An 18,965-nucleotide genomic window follows, 5' to 3' on the forward strand; every position below is an offset into this window, starting at 1 on the left:
GAGTGGCCAGCGCCTCCGGATTCCGGGCACTGGGATTGGGTCGGGAGAACCAGACCACCCCAGCAGGACGACTCTCCTCTGCTCCCTGGCAGATCTTATTGGCTCAAAGGGTGCAACCTCTTCAGGGTTCCTCTGCCTTCCTGGGGCTGAGTGTGCCCATTTGCACACACATCCCAGACCCAGACGCCGCACGGATTTCTGCCTATTGGGAGCGCAGGGCTTTCGGCTCCTGGCGAGAGGAGAACTCAGAGTTCTGCCCTATCGTACTGCAAACCAGCTAGGCTTCCAGAACCCGCCGGGTCCCGTCCCGGTTACCCCGCCCGTGAGCCAGCCGCAGCCCCGCCCCGCCCCGAACCCGACCTGCGCGTGCGTAGCCCCGCCCCGCTCGCGCTGCAGGCGTCCAGTGACGTCACCGGCTCTGGCGCGCCCTCCGGTGGCCGCGGGCTCAACCCCACCAGGCGGTTCTTGGAGCAGCCCGAGGGGGCGGTGGGCGGCAGTAACCCTCGGAGCTGCTTTTCCTCGCGCCCGCTCCGGGGCTGGCAGCGGATGGGCGGCCGCGGGCCGCGGGACAACAGGCGGGGAACGGGTGCGAGCCGGGACCGGGCGGGGCGGGCGCGCACAGGGGCCGCGGGGCGGCCGGGCGGGGCGCGGGCCGGCGGTTTGGGAGGGCGCCCCGCGTCCGAGAGGTGAGCCGGGCCCTGACGCTGCGCGGGTTCCGCGTCGCCGCTGCCGCGCCATGGCGGAGACCAAGATCATCTACCACATGGACGAGGAAGAGACGCCGTACCTGGTCAAGCTGCCCGTGGCTCCGGAGCGCGTCACGCTGGCTGACTTCAAGAACGTGCTCAGCAACCGGCCGGTGCACGCCTACAAATTCTTCTTCAAGTCTATGGACCAGGACTTCGGGTCAGTGGGCCGCGCGGCCTGGGCGGGAGTGCTGGCCCTTTCCCGCGCGTGTGCGGTGACTGCCCGGGCCCCCCCGGCGCGGGCACGGGCTGGCACCTGTCTGCGCGGACAGGGCTCACGGGTCTGGGGACGTCAGAGAGCGCCCCCGGCGACCGTCACCCTGCCGCGCTTCGACAGCAGGTGTAGGTAGAGTCTTGGTGACCCTTGGTGTGTGTACTCACCTGTCCGTGGCGAGCTGGGGATCCGAGTCCTTGACTACCCTCTAGGTAGGCCACAGAGTGCTGTTTGGTGGACAGGCGAGGGCCCAGGCTTCCTGACCGTCATCCAGTGATGCCCCTGTGCCCAGCTGGTCCAGGTTGGGTGCTGAAGGCCACCCTCAAAGCCACCCGTCCCCCTTATCTCCGGTCAAGCACAGAGCCTGTTGCATTCCCTCCTCTGTGGGTGGAGACCCAGGGCTCATGGCTGCCCAGGAGGGTGTGCAGTTTATGGGGGCTGGAATCGAGGGGAAGGGTTGGAGGTTTGTGGCTCCCAGTGGATCCTCCAGTTGAAATTGAGTAGTTTGGAATGGGTGAGTCATAGGCACCCATCTGTTTTTTAGAGCTTAGAAAAGTTTCTGAAGCCTGAAAACAGACTCCTTGTAGCCCCTCTAAAGTCCCCGTGTCAAGACAGAGGTCAAGGGTCACAGTAGCCTGCCCCCTCAGTTCCAGGCTCCTGTGCCTCTGTCCTTTCTGAACCACACACAGCATTTGCGTTCCTGGGAGTATTCTGACTCGAGCCGGCTTCTAAGGTAGTGAGTGTGTTTCCTAGCTGCACTGATGTGGCGGCTGTCTCAGGAAAGGGACTTCCTACTTGAGCTGAGCTGGGCCTCTGGGACAGTGAGCCAGGGACTGGCAGTTTAACAGAGGTCTGACAGGGCACAACCACAGAAACCTGAGTCCGTGGCTTGGCAGGGCTCAAGGCAGGGACATGCATGCTCAGGCCCTGTGGGTGGAGCAGGTGTGCTTGGTGCCCTTGTGTGGCTGCATCTTAGGGCTTTGACATTGAGACTGTTTCCTGGGTTCCGTGGTTGCAGGGTCCCTGGGCAGGGACCTCTCTCTGACCCTGTGCATCTAGGCAGGGCTAAAGCTGGTTTGGACAACTGAAGTCTCTTGCATACCCATTCCCTGTGCCCCAACCACCTAGAAAAAAAGCAGAGGGGAGTGTGTCCCCCACAACTTGAAGGCTGGTGCTCCCCATCTGCCTGGAGGCTGGAGGGTTGTGCTCTGGAGATTGGGCCTCCCCAGCTCTCCTGGCTGGGCCACCTCTGTGGTCTCTGCCCATAGGGACAGGGCATCTCTGGATTAAATTTATCACCAAAGTCACAAATGTTCTGTCTGCTCCTGGGGTATGAGTGGTAGGAGCAGACAGACCCAGACCTGGGTTGTTTTCTGCTGTATGTTCTGGGTGTCTCTTGAGGGTACCCATTCCTCTGCTCCGATATCCATGTTGGGTAGGGTGTGCTAAGTGTAGTAACCCAGCATCAGCTCACACGGGTCCCGACTGAGCTTGTTCAAGTGCAGGAGGACCTGCGGGTGCCCTCACTGTGGAGGAGGTGGGGCTGCAGGTCTGGGGACTGAAGCAGGAGTTCCTTTGGGTGCATTGGGAGTGGCTGGGGTATGTGGTACAGAGCCAGCTAGCAGAGAGCTCAGAGGTACAAGTTGGGTGTCCTGGATGTGTAGAAGGACTAGGAGGCAGAGCAGCTAAGAGGAAGAGTCTGGGCTAGGAGGACACAAAGACACAAACAACTCATCCATAGGCCTCATCCTGACTGTGACCTGGAACTCTGGCAACACAGTGGCCTTGGGAGCCTGGAAAGGCAGCCCCTCCCCCCACACAACTGCATTCCTCATTTCCCTGCCTGAGTGCTACCTACAGAACTCCAAGGATACTGGGATAAAGTAGCTTAATGTTGGGAGAGGGAAGCTCAGCAGGGGTAGCTGAGCTGGGCAGGTGGCCTCAGAATAGAGTCTGTGAGGAGTGTCCTCATGAGTCTAGGTTGTCTGCCCCCCTTCCAAACCAAAGAGAGTCTGCCCTGGCAGGGTTCAATTCCTAACAGGTATCTCTAGCCAATAAGGTAAAGGTCTTTGTTTCATGCCTACTTGGGCAGCTTGTGGTTGTTCTGACTCTGAACCACCAAGGTTTAGTAGCCGGACTTCTAGGCTTCTGGTGGGTCCTGTGCAAGTGTCTGGTGCTTGATCTGGTGACAATGGAGGGTCTGGTCTATGGCAGCGGAGTGAGTTCATTTGGCTCTTGGTCCCTGCTCCTAGGAATGTATTGCTGTTGCCAGCTTGCCTGGTATGATATTGAGCTCATCTGCCTGACAGTGGCCCCAGCATTTCGATCTCTGAGTTAGAGGTACCTGAGCTGGGGAGAGGCAGGCAAGGGTAAGGGCTGGGAGCCCATGGGCTCTAGGATCCGCTGCCTGTTTGCAGATGTTGTGAGGGCTCCCTGTGCCTGGTAGGGCTGCCTGGGGTTAGCGATTTAGACTCTCTGTGTTCTGTGTCTTCTCTAGTGTTTGTTTGTGAGAGTCTAGGTAATGGTAATGCATTCCCTGACCTGTGGGAGGGGCTCCATGTTCTGGGGCTCAGTGCTCATGGGATGGGTTATTAGCAGAGTGGCCAGCGATGGTCAGTTCAAGGCCATGGGTAGTAAGACTCCTTAGGCCATGAGCCCAGTCCACACCAATACTTGGCAGGAGTTGGATCCTCGTTCCCAGTGACATGCATATAACCCCTGAAGCTCAAGGTATCACCATGGCCTATGCCTGCCTGCTCTGCCAGTGTTGGCTGGCTGTGTGTATGGGAACTGGAAAGAGGCTATCTCAGGGCTGTGTCACTAGAGTTTGTCTATGTGTTATTGTGACCTCCAGGAACCGTAGGTCCTTTTTGGCCAAGCTGTGCTGGGCACCAAAGATCCTACCTTAGAGCAGATTCCTCCTTGGGGTAGGTCTCTGGGGGTGACAGGCAGAGCCCAGTGACCGTAAGGATCTGTCTAGGAATTCTGAGGTTATGGCAAAATGCCTGCAGGAATGTCCTGAGTACAGAGAGTCAGTGGAGACACACCGAGGTCAGTTTTCCTCCCGAGAGGTTAGGCACTCAAGGCTCAGGATGGTACAGAGGTTTGACTGTGCCTCGTCTGTTCTTGTTATAGAGTGCCCAGGCGGCTATTCTGTAGTGTGGGCAGCATCACATACCTGTGGTGCCTGTCTCTACCGTGGGCATTTTGATGTTTACCCCTTGCCTCGCCCAGAGTGGGGAAGGACCAGGGTTATCTGTGGGATCTGGGGCAAGTGCCAGCCTCTCATTTCTTCTTGACCTGACCACTAGGCAGAAAGCAGAACTTGGGTTGCTCAGGCTGGGAAGGTATGGAGAAGAGTGTCTTGGTGGGAATTGGAAGGCACAAAGACTTCAAGCTGGCCATGTAGCCTTAAGGGTCTGGCTGACTAGGCTCTAGCTGCTCAGGATGGGACACAGTGTTTGCTGGGGATCCAGGTAGGCCCTACTGTGGTGATAGAAGTTGCTCATATGTCTCTTCATGTGTGAGTCAGAGAGGGTTAAAACTTGGGTGTGGCAGGGGAAAGGAAGGCTGTTGATGGGTCCACTGGGGCTGAGGTTGGGGGCTAAGGTAAGGATTTCTGTCTGGGTGTCTCTTGCTGTCATGTTACTCAGAGATAGCAGGCTTTCTGCAGGCCCTGGTCCATCAGCTACCACAGGCAGAGCCCTGCCATCCTCAAGAGAAACTTCACCCCACCCTGGGCAGCCCAGGTCTTCCTGTGATGACAGCCTCTCTTGTGGCTGCCTTGGCTCAGGCTTGTAAGTGGAGCCAGCCCCAGAGCTGTGACTTGTGATTGGTGGCAGCAGACATTAGGGGTTCTGAGGAGCGATTGTATCTGCTGTTGGGTCCTGCATTGTTAGTTTAGAGCTCGTAGGCACAGGGAAGTAGTGGAGACTAGAAAAGTGGTCCGAATTCACTTTCACTTTCAGGCTGCCCTGCCTCTGCCATCCCCGCAGCCCTAGGTCTCTACCCAGCAAGTGTCCCCTGGAGAGGATGGGAAGTTGATCTGCTAGGGCTTCCTACAACCTACTGCTGACCAGGGGACCTAGAGTAGTAGGCAGAGGTGGCCCTGCCCCTGGCATTGGGCCCATTAAGCCACAAGCCTGTTTCCTGCCAGGTGCACTTTCAGGACCAGTCTGGTTTCCCAACTCCATTGAACTCAAGTTTTGGGTGTGGAAAATCCCACTGTGCTGGGTGGAGCTGAGCACTGGGATGAGGGTGAGGGGCTGGGAATCTAGGGCCTGAGGATGTAGGTGGAGGCCTGTTCCTTCACAGCTGCCCCTTCTGACCTGTCCGGCTGCCGATCATGCCTTTTGAACACTGACCCCAGGCTTTCTGGCTTCCTTCCCAGTCCTCATTCCCTGACCCTTTGTGTCCTGCTTAGGTGAGGCTGGCTCTTTTTTAGTTCAGCATTAAGACAAGCAGGGATGGGTGTGGTCAGATACAGCCATGGACTGGTTAGCTCTGTCCCTGAATGCCCTTCCCCAGATAGAAACCAACCTTCTCCTCTGAGAGTTGGGACTAATGCTGTGCGTGGGGCACACTCTTTCTGTTTGGGAGACAACTTTGAGGGCAGCAGGAGCTGATATCCTTGGGCTCTCTCACGTCTGTACAAGGGAGTCTTTGTGCCTTGCTGTGGTTGAGGCCCTGCTCTTGGCTGGAGGATGTGGAAGGAACTTCGGGGTCCCATGAGATGCACATCCTACTGACTAGAGCTTATGACTGTTCCAGAGTGGCGGGCGGAGGGTGTGTGCTGGGCTGATGAGCACAGAAGCTAGTGGACCATAGGCTGTCCCAGGCACCTGGATGGGTAGGGCTACTCCCTAAAATAAGGAGGCTGAGAACAGGCCCCAAAGGAGCCTCCAGTGTTATATGTTGTGGTGAGGCAACTGTTGGGTCCCCATGCCAGAAATCTATAACTAGAGACAGGTCTGAGGGAAATCCTGGGGCCAAGGAAGCCGAAGAATTAGGGTCTTTCTCAGGAACTCTTAACCTTGTTTAGGGCTAGAGGCTGATCTGGAAGTGAGCAGGAGTCCTAGCCTGCCCTTCCGTGACCCCTTTACATCTGTCTACCCCAGTGCTGAGGGTCCGCTGCCTGCGGCCAATGGAGAGCAACAGAGTTGCTAAAAGTAGAATGCATTATGTAAACCCTCAGTTATAACATCTGTGGCCTGGCAGGTACCCCATTGCCGGGCCCAAGGGTAGGAGATGTCATAGTGTTCTTGGTGGTCTGAGGTGAGGTAACCTCAGGGTCTTGTTTGCCTATAGGGTGGTGAAGGAGGAGATCTTCGATGACAATGCCAAGTTGCCCTGCTTCAATGGCCGGGTGGTTTCCTGGGTGAGTCTAGGGGTGGCCCCACAAGAATGATGCGGGTAACTGGACAAAGGTAGGGTGGTGGCTGTCATCTGCCCTGGGTATCTGTGGGGGTGGTCGTGAAGCAGATGAGCATCCAAGGCCTCACTCTCCCTCCACAGCTGGTCCTGGCTGAGGGCGCTCACTCGGATGCAGGGTCCCAGGGCACTGACAGCCACACGGACCTGCCCCCACCCCTTGAGAGGACAGGCGGCATTGGGGACTCCAGGCCCCCCTCCTTCCAGTAAGGCCCCTAGCAGGGCGGAAACCTGCCACTGCTGGGTACTTGCTACCCAAGACCCACCTGGGAAGGGTGAAGCTGAGAACAGAGGAAGGGACTCCAGCTGGATGGAGGGACCTTCTAGAATTGGGGTCCTATGTGGTGGGTTGGGGACTAGGAAACATTTGAGATACTGGCTCCCAGCAACTTGGTCTGCCCAATTCTACCTGCTTCTCATCTGTGCAGTCCAAATGTTGCCAGTAGCCGTGATGGGATGGACAACGAGACAGGCACAGAGTCTATGGTCAGTCATCGGCGGGAGCGCGCCCGACGTCGAAACCGTGATGAGGGTACTGTGGCTGTGCCTGCCCAGATCTGGACCCCAAACTTCCTTTGGTATCGCTTGGTAGAGATCCCAACTTGGTATTTCTACCCTCTGTGGCCTCAGAGTCCCTGCATTAAGCTTGAAATGCACAGGCCATCCTCATTCTGTGACTGCTGACTGAAGTCCCACAATCAGCTCCCACCCCACTGTCCCTACAGCTGCCCGGACCAACGGGCATCCGAGGGGGGACCGGCGACGGGATCTGGGACTGCCTCCAGATAGTGCATCCACCGTACTGAGCAGTGAGCTTGAATCTAGCAGCTTTATTGACTCAGATGAAGAGGACAACACAAGCCGGTAGGTGGCATGTGCATATGTCTGTGTGTGCTGGAGAGATTCATGCCTGTGAGTGCTGGCTGGCTGTGCGTATTTGTGCCTCGTGCTTATCTGACTTCTGGTTCTCGTTCCCGCCTCTGGTCTCCTGCTCCAGGCTGAGTAGCTCTACAGAGCAGAGCACCTCCTCTCGGCTAATTCGCAAGCACAAATGTCGGCGGCGGAAGCAGCGCTTGAGGCAGACAGACCGGGTAGGCAGCAGGTGGGTGGGGTGTCTGCTCCGATGGTGTGCACACAGCCCCTCATTGGGTCCCTTCACAGGCATCCTCCTTCAGCAGCATCACCGACTCCACCATGTCCCTGAACATCATCACCGTCACTCTCAACATGGGTGAGGCCTTCTGGGCTGGTGGGTGCTTGGTGGGGGTGGGTGCAAGCCTAGGAGCCTTTGGGGCCTGCTCACGGCCCCTCCTGCAGAGAGGCACCACTTCCTGGGCATCAGCATCGTGGGCCAGAGCAACGACCGGGGTGATGGCGGCATCTACATCGGATCCATCATGAAGGGCGGGGCTGTGGCTGCTGATGGCCGCATTGAGCCAGGCGACATGCTGCTGCAGGTGGGAGCCATGTGGGGACTGTGGGGGTAAGATGCACCCCCTCCCACCACCACTCCCTGACCCCACAAACCCCGCAGGTAAATGATGTCAACTTTGAGAACATGAGCAACGATGACGCTGTGCGGGTACTTCGGGAGATCGTATCCCAGACGGGGTGAGGGGGGATCCGTGTGGGGATGGGAAGGGCATGGGATGGGAGGGGTTGTGTGGGCCTCACCCATGTGATCTGCCGAACTTTACATACAGGCCCATCAGCCTCACGGTGGCCAAGTGCTGGGACCCAACCCCTCGGAGCTACTTCACCATCCCAAGGGGTTAGTGACCCCATGGAGGGGTGGGGTAGGGTAGGGTTCCTAGGCCCAGTCTGAAGGGTCTTTCTTCTCTGCCTCTATCATCTGTCATCTGTTGCCATGCGGTAACTGTGCAGCTGACCCAGTGCGACCTATCGACCCGGCCGCCTGGCTGTCCCACACAGCAGCGCTGACGGGTGCTCTGCCCCGCTATGGTACGAGTCCCTGCTCCAGTGCCATCACTCGCACCAGCTCTTCCTCACTAACCAGCTCAGTGCCTGGCGCCCCACGTAAGTGGCAGCTTACACGAGCCCCGGCAGGAAACTGAGGCTGAAGGACAAGGGTTCACCAGAGCTCTTCCTGGGGCCCATTGTATATAATGTGTCTGCCCCCAACACCTTCACAAATGTGTACACCAGGATACGTGTACATATCTCATAGCCCAGCCATACTGGCCATCTGGATGCACTGAAGGATCCGCCAGGCCTGTGTTGCGGATTGGGAGGACACATGGTAGCCTCCGCCTTGCTTTCCTGCTGCCTAACATAACTAACAGCTTGAGCTCCCCAGGAAGGTGTCCCTGGGGGAGGGAAAGGGACTGGCTTGCCCAGAAGTCTTGGACTGTGGGACTGGGAGAATATCCCAGTTTCAGCTCACATCTTGATGAGATACCACTTAAGAGTGGGAGATAAATGTTTGATCCTGTCCCCTGCTCCCAACCTCACGGAGCTCAGCCCCTGCGTGCTGGTTGCCTGCCTGGGCTCAGAGAACGGTGCCTTGCAGAGCTGGAGGAGGCTCCACTGACTGTGAAGAGCGACATGAGTGCCATTGTCCGGGTCATGCAGCTGCCGGACTCAGGGCTGGAGATCCGGGACCGTATGTGGCTTAAGATCACTATTGCCAATGCTGTCATTGGTGAGTCCCTGGCTGTATGGGAAGGGCCCAGTCTGTTCTTTCTGGTGAGGCTTCCCAGGACTCAGCTACCCTGACTTTCATGGGCCTGTGGCCAGGGGCGGACGTGGTGGACTGGCTGTACACACACGTGGAGGGCTTCAAAGAACGCAGGGAGGCGAGGAAGTATGCCAGCAGCATGCTGAAGCACGGCTTCTTGCGGCACACGGTCAACAAGATCACCTTCTCTGAGCAATGCTACTATGTCTTTGGGGACCTGTGCAGTAGTGAGTAGGGGAGTCACTGGGTGGGGTTTTTTGTGGGGCTCATCCATTTGCCCTCGCTTACCCATCCCTCCCTTCCTGCCAGACCTTGCATCCCTGAACCTCAACAGTGGCTCCAGTGGAGCCTCAGATCAGGACACACTGGCCCCACTGCCCCACCCATCTGTGCCCTGGCCTTTGGGTCAAGGCTACCCCTACCAGTACCCAGGGCCCCCGCCCTGCTTCCCGCCTGCTTACCAGGACCCTGGCTTCAGCTACGGCAGTGGCAGTGCCGGGAGTCAGCAGAGTGAAGGTGAGAGTCATGCCAGCCCCTCCTCCACTCCCACTCCCTGGCTCTGCCTGGCCTTGCTGCTGTCCTCTGTGCTCCTGCTGTGTGTTTGGGTCCTGGTGGGTCCCATTTCAGGAGTCAGTGTGGGGCAGGGAGGGGGCTGATGTGGGGACTCACTTTGGTTCTGTGGGTAGAGGCCTTTGGGACTAGGAAGACTGCCTGGTGGGAACAGGCCTGGTATTCCAGGTGGCAGAGGCAAGAGGCCAGGAGATGATGTGGCAAGAATGAGGGCGAGAGTAGCCAAGGGCATCGAGTAGGGTTACTCTTACTCTTAAGGCCCCAAGCTAAGGAAGGCATGGGCTTTATCAGTTGTGGTACCTGTAGCCCAGCAGAGTGCCATGAGAGTGTATCATCTTAGGGAGGGTGGGTGTCCCTGAGGAGGAGGTGCGCTGAAGTAGAGCCTTAGGCAGAGTGGGGGCACAGCAGCCATTCTACAGGGTCTGGAAAAAAACTTAAGACAGTCATCTTTGAGAACATAGGATGGGAGAAAGGAGAGGTTGGGCCGGAGGGTGGCAATGCCCTAGGGGAAGCTGTTGAGTGACTACTGACCCTGGATAGGCCCTTGCATGCACCCAAGCTCAGCTTGGCCCACAATAGTCCTAGTTGACCATTGGTGAGCACTGGACTGGTGTGTGACTTGTGCTATCCCTTGCTTTGTGCTGAGCAAGCCTTAGACTGAAGGACTAGCAGAGTGGACCCTCGGGCCGGTAAGCCAGGTCCCCCTGTGTCCCTCTCAGCATGTCCCCAGCCAGCACGTGTTCTCAGGTTCCCACCACTTTCAGGACAGAAGCTAAGAAAATTAGCTGACCAGGGCCCTGGGGTTGGGTGGTCAGTGGGTCTTCGGGTGGTGATCCCAGGATGGCTAATGGGAATGCCGGGCACACAGGGCCTTCACTGGTGTCTCAGTTTCTCAGCTGTAACATCAAAATCAACCTTGGTTCAAGCATTGGGGTTAGGTTTGGGGTGCCAAGCTGGCCCTCATTATCCCTCCTGTCTGCAACTGCCCCTAGCTCCTTGCCTCTCATCTGCTCCTGGTATCTGCATGGCTGCCATTCCCCTACTACCCCAGGCTCACCAGGTTCTGCCCTGGCTGTCTGGGAGCAGCTGGTGGTCCTGGAAATGGCCAGGCCTAGTGCTGACTCTGTGGTCCCTTCCCTTCTCCCAGGAAGCAAGAGCAGTGGGTCCACAAGGAGCAGCCATCGGACCCCAGGCCGAGAGGAGCGCCGGGCAGCCGGAGCTGGGGGCAGCGGCAGCGAATCAGATCACACAGCACCAAGTGGGTCTGGTAGCACTGGCTGGTGGGAGCGTCCTGTCAGCCAGCTTAGCCGTGGCAGTAGCCCTCGAAGTCAGGCCTCAGCTGTTGCCCCAGGGCTCCCCCCACTTCACCCCCTGACAAAGGCCTATGCAGTAGTGGGCGGGCCACCTGGAGGGCCACCTGTCCGGGAGCTGGCTGCTGTTCCTCCAGAACTTACAGGTAGCCGCCAGTCCTTCCAAAAGGCCATGGGAAACCCCTGTGAGTTCTTTGTGGACATTATGTGACCATCAACCAGAGTTTTCAGTGCTGCCTGTGGCAAGAGTCTGTGGTCCTGCTGTGCCAGGATCTCTGTGGACTTGCCTTAGTGGTGGCCAGCAAGGATAGATCAGCTGCGGGGTCTGGGCCAGGGCAGAGGGAGCAGGCTGCAGAGGAAGGGCTGAGAGCAGCAGCCATACTAGGATATGGACTTGGCATCCTGCCTGCTGTGTGGTGCAGCTCAAGTAGAGTCTTGTGAGGAGATGTCTGTCTTTAGGTCCTCAGCACAAGTCTCAGGGACCACCTCCTGGTTCCTTTTTTGGAAATGACCTCCATTTAGGATAAGAAAGACTCTCTTGGGCTCTGTGCACGCCCCCCCCCTCAATTCTCCCAGAACTGTGCACAGTGGCCCAGACTGACTCTCATTGAGTTCATGGGCCTCATCTGTCAGGCCAAGGGAGGGTTCTTGAGGGGTTAGACAGAGCCTTTAAACCTCTCTGGCTGCCTACGTGGGGTCTAACTTATTTATTTATTGCTAGCCTGCCTGCTCTGAGGGTGGCAGCTGGTTACCCAATGGGGGCAGGTGCATGTCCCTTTCCCCCCGCTTGGTACTCAGCCCATGACAACAGTTTGTACTGGGAGTACGTGGAGGATGCTTAGTACAGGAGACGAGAGAGGCCAGGCACCTTTACACGGTGATAGCGCACACAATAGCTACAGAGATGGGGTCCTGTCCTGTCATTGCTACCCTGGTGGCTGTCCACCAGCATGTGCCACTGCCATCTTGGCATGGTAGCCCCACACATCTGCACTGTAGATACCGTGTCGAAGTCTGAGCAGCTGGGTAGTTCACGTGTAAATGCTGCTTTTGTGTAAATGCTGCTTCTGTGTAAATGCTATTTTAAACACTAAAAAGCGTTTAATTTTATGGGATTAATGTGTGGCCTGCTTCTCTTTTCTCCAGCTAAGCTGCTTCCGTATTCAGGTGTCGGGGCCATTCCAGAACTGACTCAGTTCTGAGCCTGCCTGGAGTCTCTTCCCACTTGGTCATGTGACTCTGTCTCTGGTGCTGGCCAGTAACAGGGATCCAGGGGTCTTGGAGGCAACTTTTCTGTCCTTGGTACCAGGAGGACTCCAGGGGTCCTGGGTGGCTGGTGCTGGCCATGGTGCTGACCCTGACCCTTGCTTATGCTCTGTCCAAGGTGCTAGTAGTGACTTGGTTCTTTCCTACCGGCTTAGGTCTAGATCAGGAAGGGAAGAGGAGGCTGGATGTTGTCTGCCTACCTCTTGAGTGCCCTCTGCCTGCTGGCTTTCTTGTTTTGTTCCAGCACATTACATATGCCCAGCCTTCTGTTTCCAGGATGCCTGATCAAGGTGCTGAGGGCCCTAGGCTGGGCATGTTCAAGAAAGCAGTATGTTCTCGCCTCCCAGGGTCTGCTTGGGTTATTTTTAAAATCAAGACATGGCTATGGAGTCCCAAAGAACACTCTGTGGGCTGCTTCTAAGATAATGGATCTCAGTCACCTGGGCAGACCTTAGGTAGGGCGTAACAGGATCAAGGATGATCTTGCCTTTGGGGAACAGGTGGGATTATAGGATCCATCTTGCACACTGCAGGTCTGAGGAGGGGGTCACTGCGGGACTAAGGTCAGTGGATGACTTGGAGTCAGTCTGTAGTTAAGCGGCTCAAGTCTCAGGTTGAGGTACTATCTGGGGGTTGTCGGCTGGGCTTACTAAAGGAGAGGTCACTGGGTCAGGGTTCACTCACTGTGCCCCTGAACTGTCACCCCCACTGTTGCTCCCATCTGCTGCCTCCTTGGGGCCTCCTCCCAGGAAGAACTCCTGGGTGTTGAGCTTTGGCAGCCACAGAAGCACATAACATTTGGGTAGGTGGAAGGTGGCCAGGATGCCCAGGGCACAGAACAGAATGGCACCCATCTGCACAGCTGGCTGATAAGTCACCTGCACATTGGCCAGGAGGGGCACAAAAGAGACCCAGATGATGAAATAAGCTAGCATGGCGAAGGTGAGACCACGGGCACGGTTGTAGCGGCCAGGCTGGCTCTGTACTAAGAAAGTGCCCAGGAAGCAGAGGAAGGCCAGCATTGCATTGGTGATGTGTACCAAGCCTAGGCTGACCCAGGAACGCGTGCGGCAATGCTCCAGAACCTCTGTGGGCAGCACCACCCAGTCTGTCACCATCTCTGGTGGGAAAGATGTCAGGTACCAGGCACATAGTGCTGCCTCCACAAGAATGGCCAGCAGTACCACCAGCCAAGCCCAGGGTCCCCGAAGGCAGCTGCATAGCCAGTTTGCCCAGCTCAGTGGCAGCTCAGATTCCACAAAGATCTCCGCTGCTTGCAGGAAGAGTGTGCTTAGGCAGCCTGTGAGAGGAAGGTGAGCCAGTGGCTGTTGAGCAAGGCAGCTGGCAGGGCTTGGCCGTCCTGGGAATAGAAGGACACTGAGGCAGAAGAGGCCTAGGCAGACCAGGCCAAAGCAGAACCGTGACCCACCTGAGGCCTGAACAAGAGGGCTGTCCCAGTGGTGGATGAAAAGCCCCAGGGAGGCGAGTGCTAGGCCTAGCACCAGGCAAAGCAGCAGGAGTAGTAACAACACAGTTGGTTCTCCCCAAGCCAGGAATTTAGGCCTACGAGGTAAGCAGCCTGTGCTTTTCTCTGGGGACCACTCATCCTGATTACATGGAGTACAGGCGAAGTCATCTATAGTAAAAGAAAGAAAAAAAGCGACGTAGGGTCTGGTGATGGGAGACAGAATTCCCCAGCCCAGCCCCCGACAGGCGCTTGCCTTCAGCATTAGCCTGGAGGGGAGGCCCTTGCCAGGCCTCTGCCCCCAGCTCAGCTGTGTGGACTGTCTAGGGAAGGAGGCTCACCTGGATGCTTCTGGTAGCTGCCTGCTTTGCAGTCCTCACAGTCATAGCAGCAGGAATGGAAGCCCTTTACTCTGCGCACCTGGCCTTCTTTGCACTGCCGGGAGCACTGGGACACTGGCACCTGGACATGGAGCTTTGGGTTAGGCTCCCTTGGCTAGCACAGACAACCCCAAGCCTATACCCACCATGGCTTCCTCCTATCTTGTCCTTACCTGGTTCCCTGGCCAGTACATCTCGGAGTGCTGCAGCTGAAGGGTGCCATTGAAGGTTCCCACGGTGTGCAGCACAGGTGTAGGGCTCTGCCACACCCACATCTTCAGGTCATACTCCATGTCTACGTTCCCTTTATCGTCAAACTGCAGTGTCAGGTTCCGAGCACGGAAACTCATGTTGTACATGTTCTCCAGGAGCTGTGGGTTGGGGTGGGGGTAAGGCTGACCCATGAGCCTCTCCAGTTAAGACAGGATTTAGCTCTCTCTGCCTGTTGGTTCAGTATTCCTGAATGAACAGACATAGACCCAGCAAAAACCCTACCCTCACCTGCCAGGGTTGAACAGGCTCCGATGCGGGGCAACTTGAGGCATTGCACTGTAGGGTGTTGTGAAGGGCCTGGGCCACACTGTACACAGCTGCATAGGTTGCAAAAATCTGGTGGTGCAACTGCCCTGTTGATAGGTTCTGCAGCAGTCCAGATGTCAGGTTCTGCAGCCTGACGTGCTCACACTGTGGACAGCGTTGTCCCATCACCCCCTCCTCCAGGTCCAGTTCAGCATTCAGTGAGGCACAGAATGTTGGGTCGGCAGCCAGGGCAAGGTGGGTCTCCACATAATGGGAGAATTCCGGCAGCTCGGCACCTCGCTGCAGAAACCCAAGTACAGTGCCCACATGGGCAACATTGGGTAGTGTCGTGACCATGTCAGAGGTCAGCCAGGACTCACTAGCCACCCATACCTTGGGTGAGAGGCCCTGACGGATGCCGTAGCTAAAAAGGGAGTAGACAGCACGGGGGGAGGCAAACAGCACCACCACTTGCACGTTGCTTTGGTTCACTTGTTGTAGTACATCAAACACCTTGCCCAGCTGTTGATTACTGGTGGCGTGCAGTGGCACCAGGCCCTCGTGGGCGATACAGATACCTCGTGGATTGGCCAGGCTAGAGAAGATGCTCAGACCTTCCCGACCATAGTCATCATCACTACCTAAGGCAGCCACCCAGTTCCAGCTGAAATTCAGCAGCAGAGCCACAACAGCCTGCAGCTGCACACGGTCATTGGGCACTGTGCGGAAGAAGGATGGGAATGTTTCCCGGTCACTGAGCCGATCCATGCTGGCACTGTAGCTGACCTGTGGTGATGGAGAAGCACCTCCTGCTGTGAGAGCTCAAGGACACAGTTGGTTGAGGGGAGGCAAAGGGTGCGGGCTCACCTGTGGCATGAGGAAGAAGCTGAAGAACTTGCCTGTAATCAGGGCAAGCTCTGACGAGTGGGGCCCAATGACAGCCAGCACACGCGGCTGGTACTGTGTGTAGTTGCAGTAGGCAGCAATGCTGTGACTGCCCACCTTTGCCATGAACATGAGACTGGGCTTCATGGTGACTACCGGCTCCGAGCATGTGTCAAATAGGTCATAACCCAGGCGCAACCCAGGGAGCAAGGCAGATCCATTGTTGATCTCCTCCACAGCCATCTTCATAGCCATGACCAGAAACAGACCAAGGGGTGAGAACCTGAAGCCACATGGGATTGCAGGTGCTCACCACCTTACCCCCAGCTTGGGAGTACCACAGACCCATGGCTGCCAAGCCTTAAGCCCACCCCCACCTCAGCTACTAGCCTCCATACCTGGTGCACAAGATGCTATTGGGTTGTGTTCTCTGGTGGAGTGTGTCCTCCTCAGTTAAGCCCAGGGGAAATAGCCCACCAAGTATGTAGTCCCCTTTAGCTTTGAATTGCTGTGCCAAGCACAAGGAGGCCCCCATCCCAAGGCCCGGGAGAGCAGCCAGGCTGAGGCACAGAACAACCAGGTGTGGCATGGTAGGTAGAGACTTCCAGTAGAGACTGTGGGGTGTGCTGGAGCCCCAGATATACTGAGTCCAGGGGGAGAGAGCAGAGAATTTGTTTAGCAAAACTTATGTGCTTGGCTGCCAAGCCCCCAAGGGGCTCCGGTGATATGCTCAATAGCTCAGACCTGATAGTTTGTGCATACTGGACTCATCTTCATAGCATTAATGCGCTGTCTGTCCAAGAGAGCCCCAGCATGCCAACTGTGACCACCGACTGTGCTCTTGTCACTTGCCTATGCCCAAGCCCCTCGGTGCCCTTCTTTCCTAGAGCAGCCGCACAGACTGTAAAGGGGAAGGTGGAGAAGCAAGCATTCAGGGTCCCAGGGTTTCCCTTGACTGGAATAAGGGTGGCACTAGGCTTATACTTGTAGGCACAGAGACACATTTTATCTTCTGGCTTCTGACTTGAGGCAGTACTGTCAATAGGCAGGGGCTGCAGAGGAAGCCCCTCAACAATGACAGTAGACAGCTGGTTAGCCAGGGCCCCAACCTTCAGGTGGGGTAGGGAGAGCTGGAGCTGAGTTTCCTGGGTGTACTAACCTGCCTCGGTCCTGGGGCAGACTCACTGGGGGTCCCAGCTTTCCTGCTGGGGTTCTGAGAGCTGTAGAGACCCTCGCCCTTTCTGCTGATCCTTGGAGTAAGCACTCCTGCTTTGGCAGGCATGTAGATACCTCCCGCAGCAGAGTGCTCACAGCTGGCCCATGAAAATGAGAAGAGGCCATAAACAAATAGGTTCCTGCAGCTGCTAGGGCCAGGTGTGTGTCTGTATGCAGTCAGTGGGTCCTTCTTAGACGCTTCCCTTCTTCTGGCTAGTTTTATGTCAGTTTGACACAAGCTGAAAGGAAGGAGCATCAATTCCTCCATATAATCTGGCTTGAGAGCATTTTCTCAATTAGCAATTGTTGGGGGGAGGACCAGCTCACTGTAGGTGGTGTCATCCTTGGGCTGGTGGTCCTGGATTCTTTAAGAAAGCAGGCTGAGCAAGCCAGTAAGCAGCACCCCTCCATGGCCCCTGCATCAGTTTCTGCCTCCAGGTTCCTACCCTGACTTCCTTCGATGAATGGTGAGGTGAAAGTGAAGTGTAAGCCTTTTAAATAAACCCTTTCCTTCCCAAGTTGCCTTGGTCATAGTGTTTCATCCCAGAATAGTAACCCTAGCTAAGATATCCCCACTTAGTCTGGGTGTGAGGGAGCTATTGCTAACACAGCAGGTTTCCGGCATCCGAACATGGGGGAGGCTGTTGATTCTTGTTTGAATAGGTGCCTGGGTAATCTCAATGTCGTATGGCATCCAGCAGATGTTATGGAAATTACCTTTGCATTTCCCTGCTGCCCTGTGAGGATGTCCACAAAGCACATGTACACTATGAATCTGTATGTGACACATATATCTGCTATTATATCCTTCTTTTCTGGCCAGTCTCTTGAAATCTTTTTGATGATTCATTTGCATTGGTGTTTACCTACATATGCGTCTGTGTGAGAGTGCTGAATCCCCTGAAACTGTAATTGCAGACAGCTATGAGCCGCCATGTGGGTGCTGGGAGATGAACATAGGTCCTCTGGAAGAGCAGCCAGTGCTCTTAACCACTGAGCCACCTCTCCAGCCTCAGTCTCTGGAAGTCATCAGCTTTGGCTAGCACTGTGTGGTCTCAGGTTCTTAGACATAGCTGGAAAACACACAGCCTAAGCAGATGAGTTGGGTACGGTGGAGTACCAGGAAGACACCACTCATCATGTACCCGCTATTTAGGTGGCTATCGTGTAGAAAGTAGCTCTAGTTTTCTCCAGCTTTGTCACACAGACCTTTCTCAGTCTAGCCCCTCAAGGTGAATGACCCAAGTGTTTCTGTTCTTGCCTGTAAAATGGAGATAATACAGATCTCAGCGTATGTGTGTGATCAAGCTAAGATACACCAAGGACAAATGCATGGCAGTTTCTGTGGTTCTGGCTGCTGGCTAGACATGTTCCATGCTTTCCTGGTTCACATTGCCCTTTGAGCCCTCAGTCCGTCTGGTCCCTAGGGTTAACTCCCTCCCCACCCGTATGGGTAGGTACTTTTAGGTTCTTCCCCATGTAATCAGGCACCTGGCACACCTGTGACCCATCCTAGAATGCCATACCCAATCATGTAGGTGTAATTTATTTATGTTGTAAGTACTACATATATCATAGTTCTTGAGGAAAGGGGTAGGTCCTAAAGCTTGCATTTATAGACATCACCTACACTGGGGACACTGTCCTAGGGTTTAACATTAAGACCCCGTGGGAGAGAGAGGTTAGGGTCTTATGCACTGGGTGTCAACCATGCTGGGTATGGCCATCTGTCAGCTAGACAAGGGGGCCTAACCCCTTCTACAAGTCATGTCCTATCTAAGTCACCTGAGTACCATGGTGACAGGAGCAGCAAGCTGGCTAGAGAGCGGTGTAGTTTGGCCAATTCGTACTGACATTTTATTTTAGAGTCTTGGGGGAGGCCACCTTCTGAAGGCTGATACTTATTGCAGAAGCTGTGAAGCAGGCTGCACTGACAGGAGCACGCTTTCCAGGGGAAGTCTCAGCTAGCAGTTTTAATGGTTTCCATGTCCAAGGAGACAAGGGCCTGTTTAATACTCAGAGAGGCTAACAAGGAGGCAGGTGAACGGCAAGGAAAGGGGTCTTTGGTATTCACGTCACTGCCAAAGGAGCCTCATCTTACCCAAGGACAGCTTCTGGAATATGAAGGGGACCCAGGCATGCAGGCCCAGGGCTGTGTGTCTGGCACGGATGCCATGTCTTAGGTAGGTTACGCACCAGCCGGGCATATTGACTGTGGGGGAGACAGAACCTCCAGATCCCACACATGGGAGGTAGAACACGGCCCT

At 55.9% G+C, this 18,965-nt stretch overlaps 2 protein-coding genes across 5 annotated transcripts; one reads left to right on the top strand and one right to left on the bottom strand.

Annotated features, from left to right (window-relative positions):
* Positions 1 to 422: 422 nt before the first annotated feature.
* Positions 423 to 12,083, top strand: Dvl1 (dishevelled segment polarity protein 1). 4 transcript variants are annotated; one of them, XM_075946675.1, is made up of 16 exons: positions 424 to 906; positions 6,268 to 6,337; positions 6,475 to 6,596; positions 6,819 to 6,922; positions 7,116 to 7,254; positions 7,388 to 7,481; positions 7,552 to 7,621; positions 7,708 to 7,847; positions 7,925 to 8,001; positions 8,094 to 8,161; positions 8,275 to 8,427; positions 8,921 to 9,052; positions 9,148 to 9,315; positions 9,398 to 9,604; positions 10,309 to 10,347; positions 10,806 to 12,083. In XM_075946675.1, exons 1-15 carry the CDS (start codon positions 737 to 739, stop codon positions 10,317 to 10,319), a joined length of 1,725 nt encoding a protein of 574 aa, XP_075802790.1. In that variant the 5' UTR covers positions 424 to 736; the 3' UTR covers positions 10,320 to 10,347; positions 10,806 to 12,083. The 4 variants fall into 4 exon arrangements, with proteins under 4 accessions (XP_075802789.1, XP_075802790.1, XP_075802786.1 ...); XM_075946671.1 differs by lacking the exon at positions 10,309 to 10,347 and having other exon boundaries at positions 425 to 906; XM_075946673.1 differs by lacking the exon at positions 10,309 to 10,347 and having other exon boundaries at positions 425 to 906; positions 8,275 to 8,352.
* Tas1r3 (taste 1 receptor member 3) lies at positions 11,497 to 18,505 on the bottom strand. The gene is made up of 6 exons (XM_075946670.1): positions 15,882 to 18,505; positions 15,466 to 15,766; positions 14,581 to 15,384; positions 14,253 to 14,450; positions 14,041 to 14,161; positions 11,497 to 13,870 (listed from the first exon to the last, which is right to left on the bottom strand). Exons 1-6 carry the CDS (start codon positions 16,070 to 16,072, stop codon positions 12,915 to 12,917), a joined length of 2,571 nt encoding a protein of 856 aa, XP_075802785.1. The 5' UTR covers positions 16,073 to 18,505; the 3' UTR covers positions 11,497 to 12,914.
* Between the last annotated feature and the right edge of the window lie 460 nt (positions 18,506 to 18,965).

Source organism: Microtus pennsylvanicus, chromosome 13, assembly GCF_037038515.1.
Source record: "Microtus pennsylvanicus isolate mMicPen1 chromosome 13, mMicPen1.hap1, whole genome shotgun sequence".
NCBI classification, from domain to species: Eukaryota; Metazoa; Chordata; class Mammalia; order Rodentia; family Cricetidae; genus Microtus; species Microtus pennsylvanicus.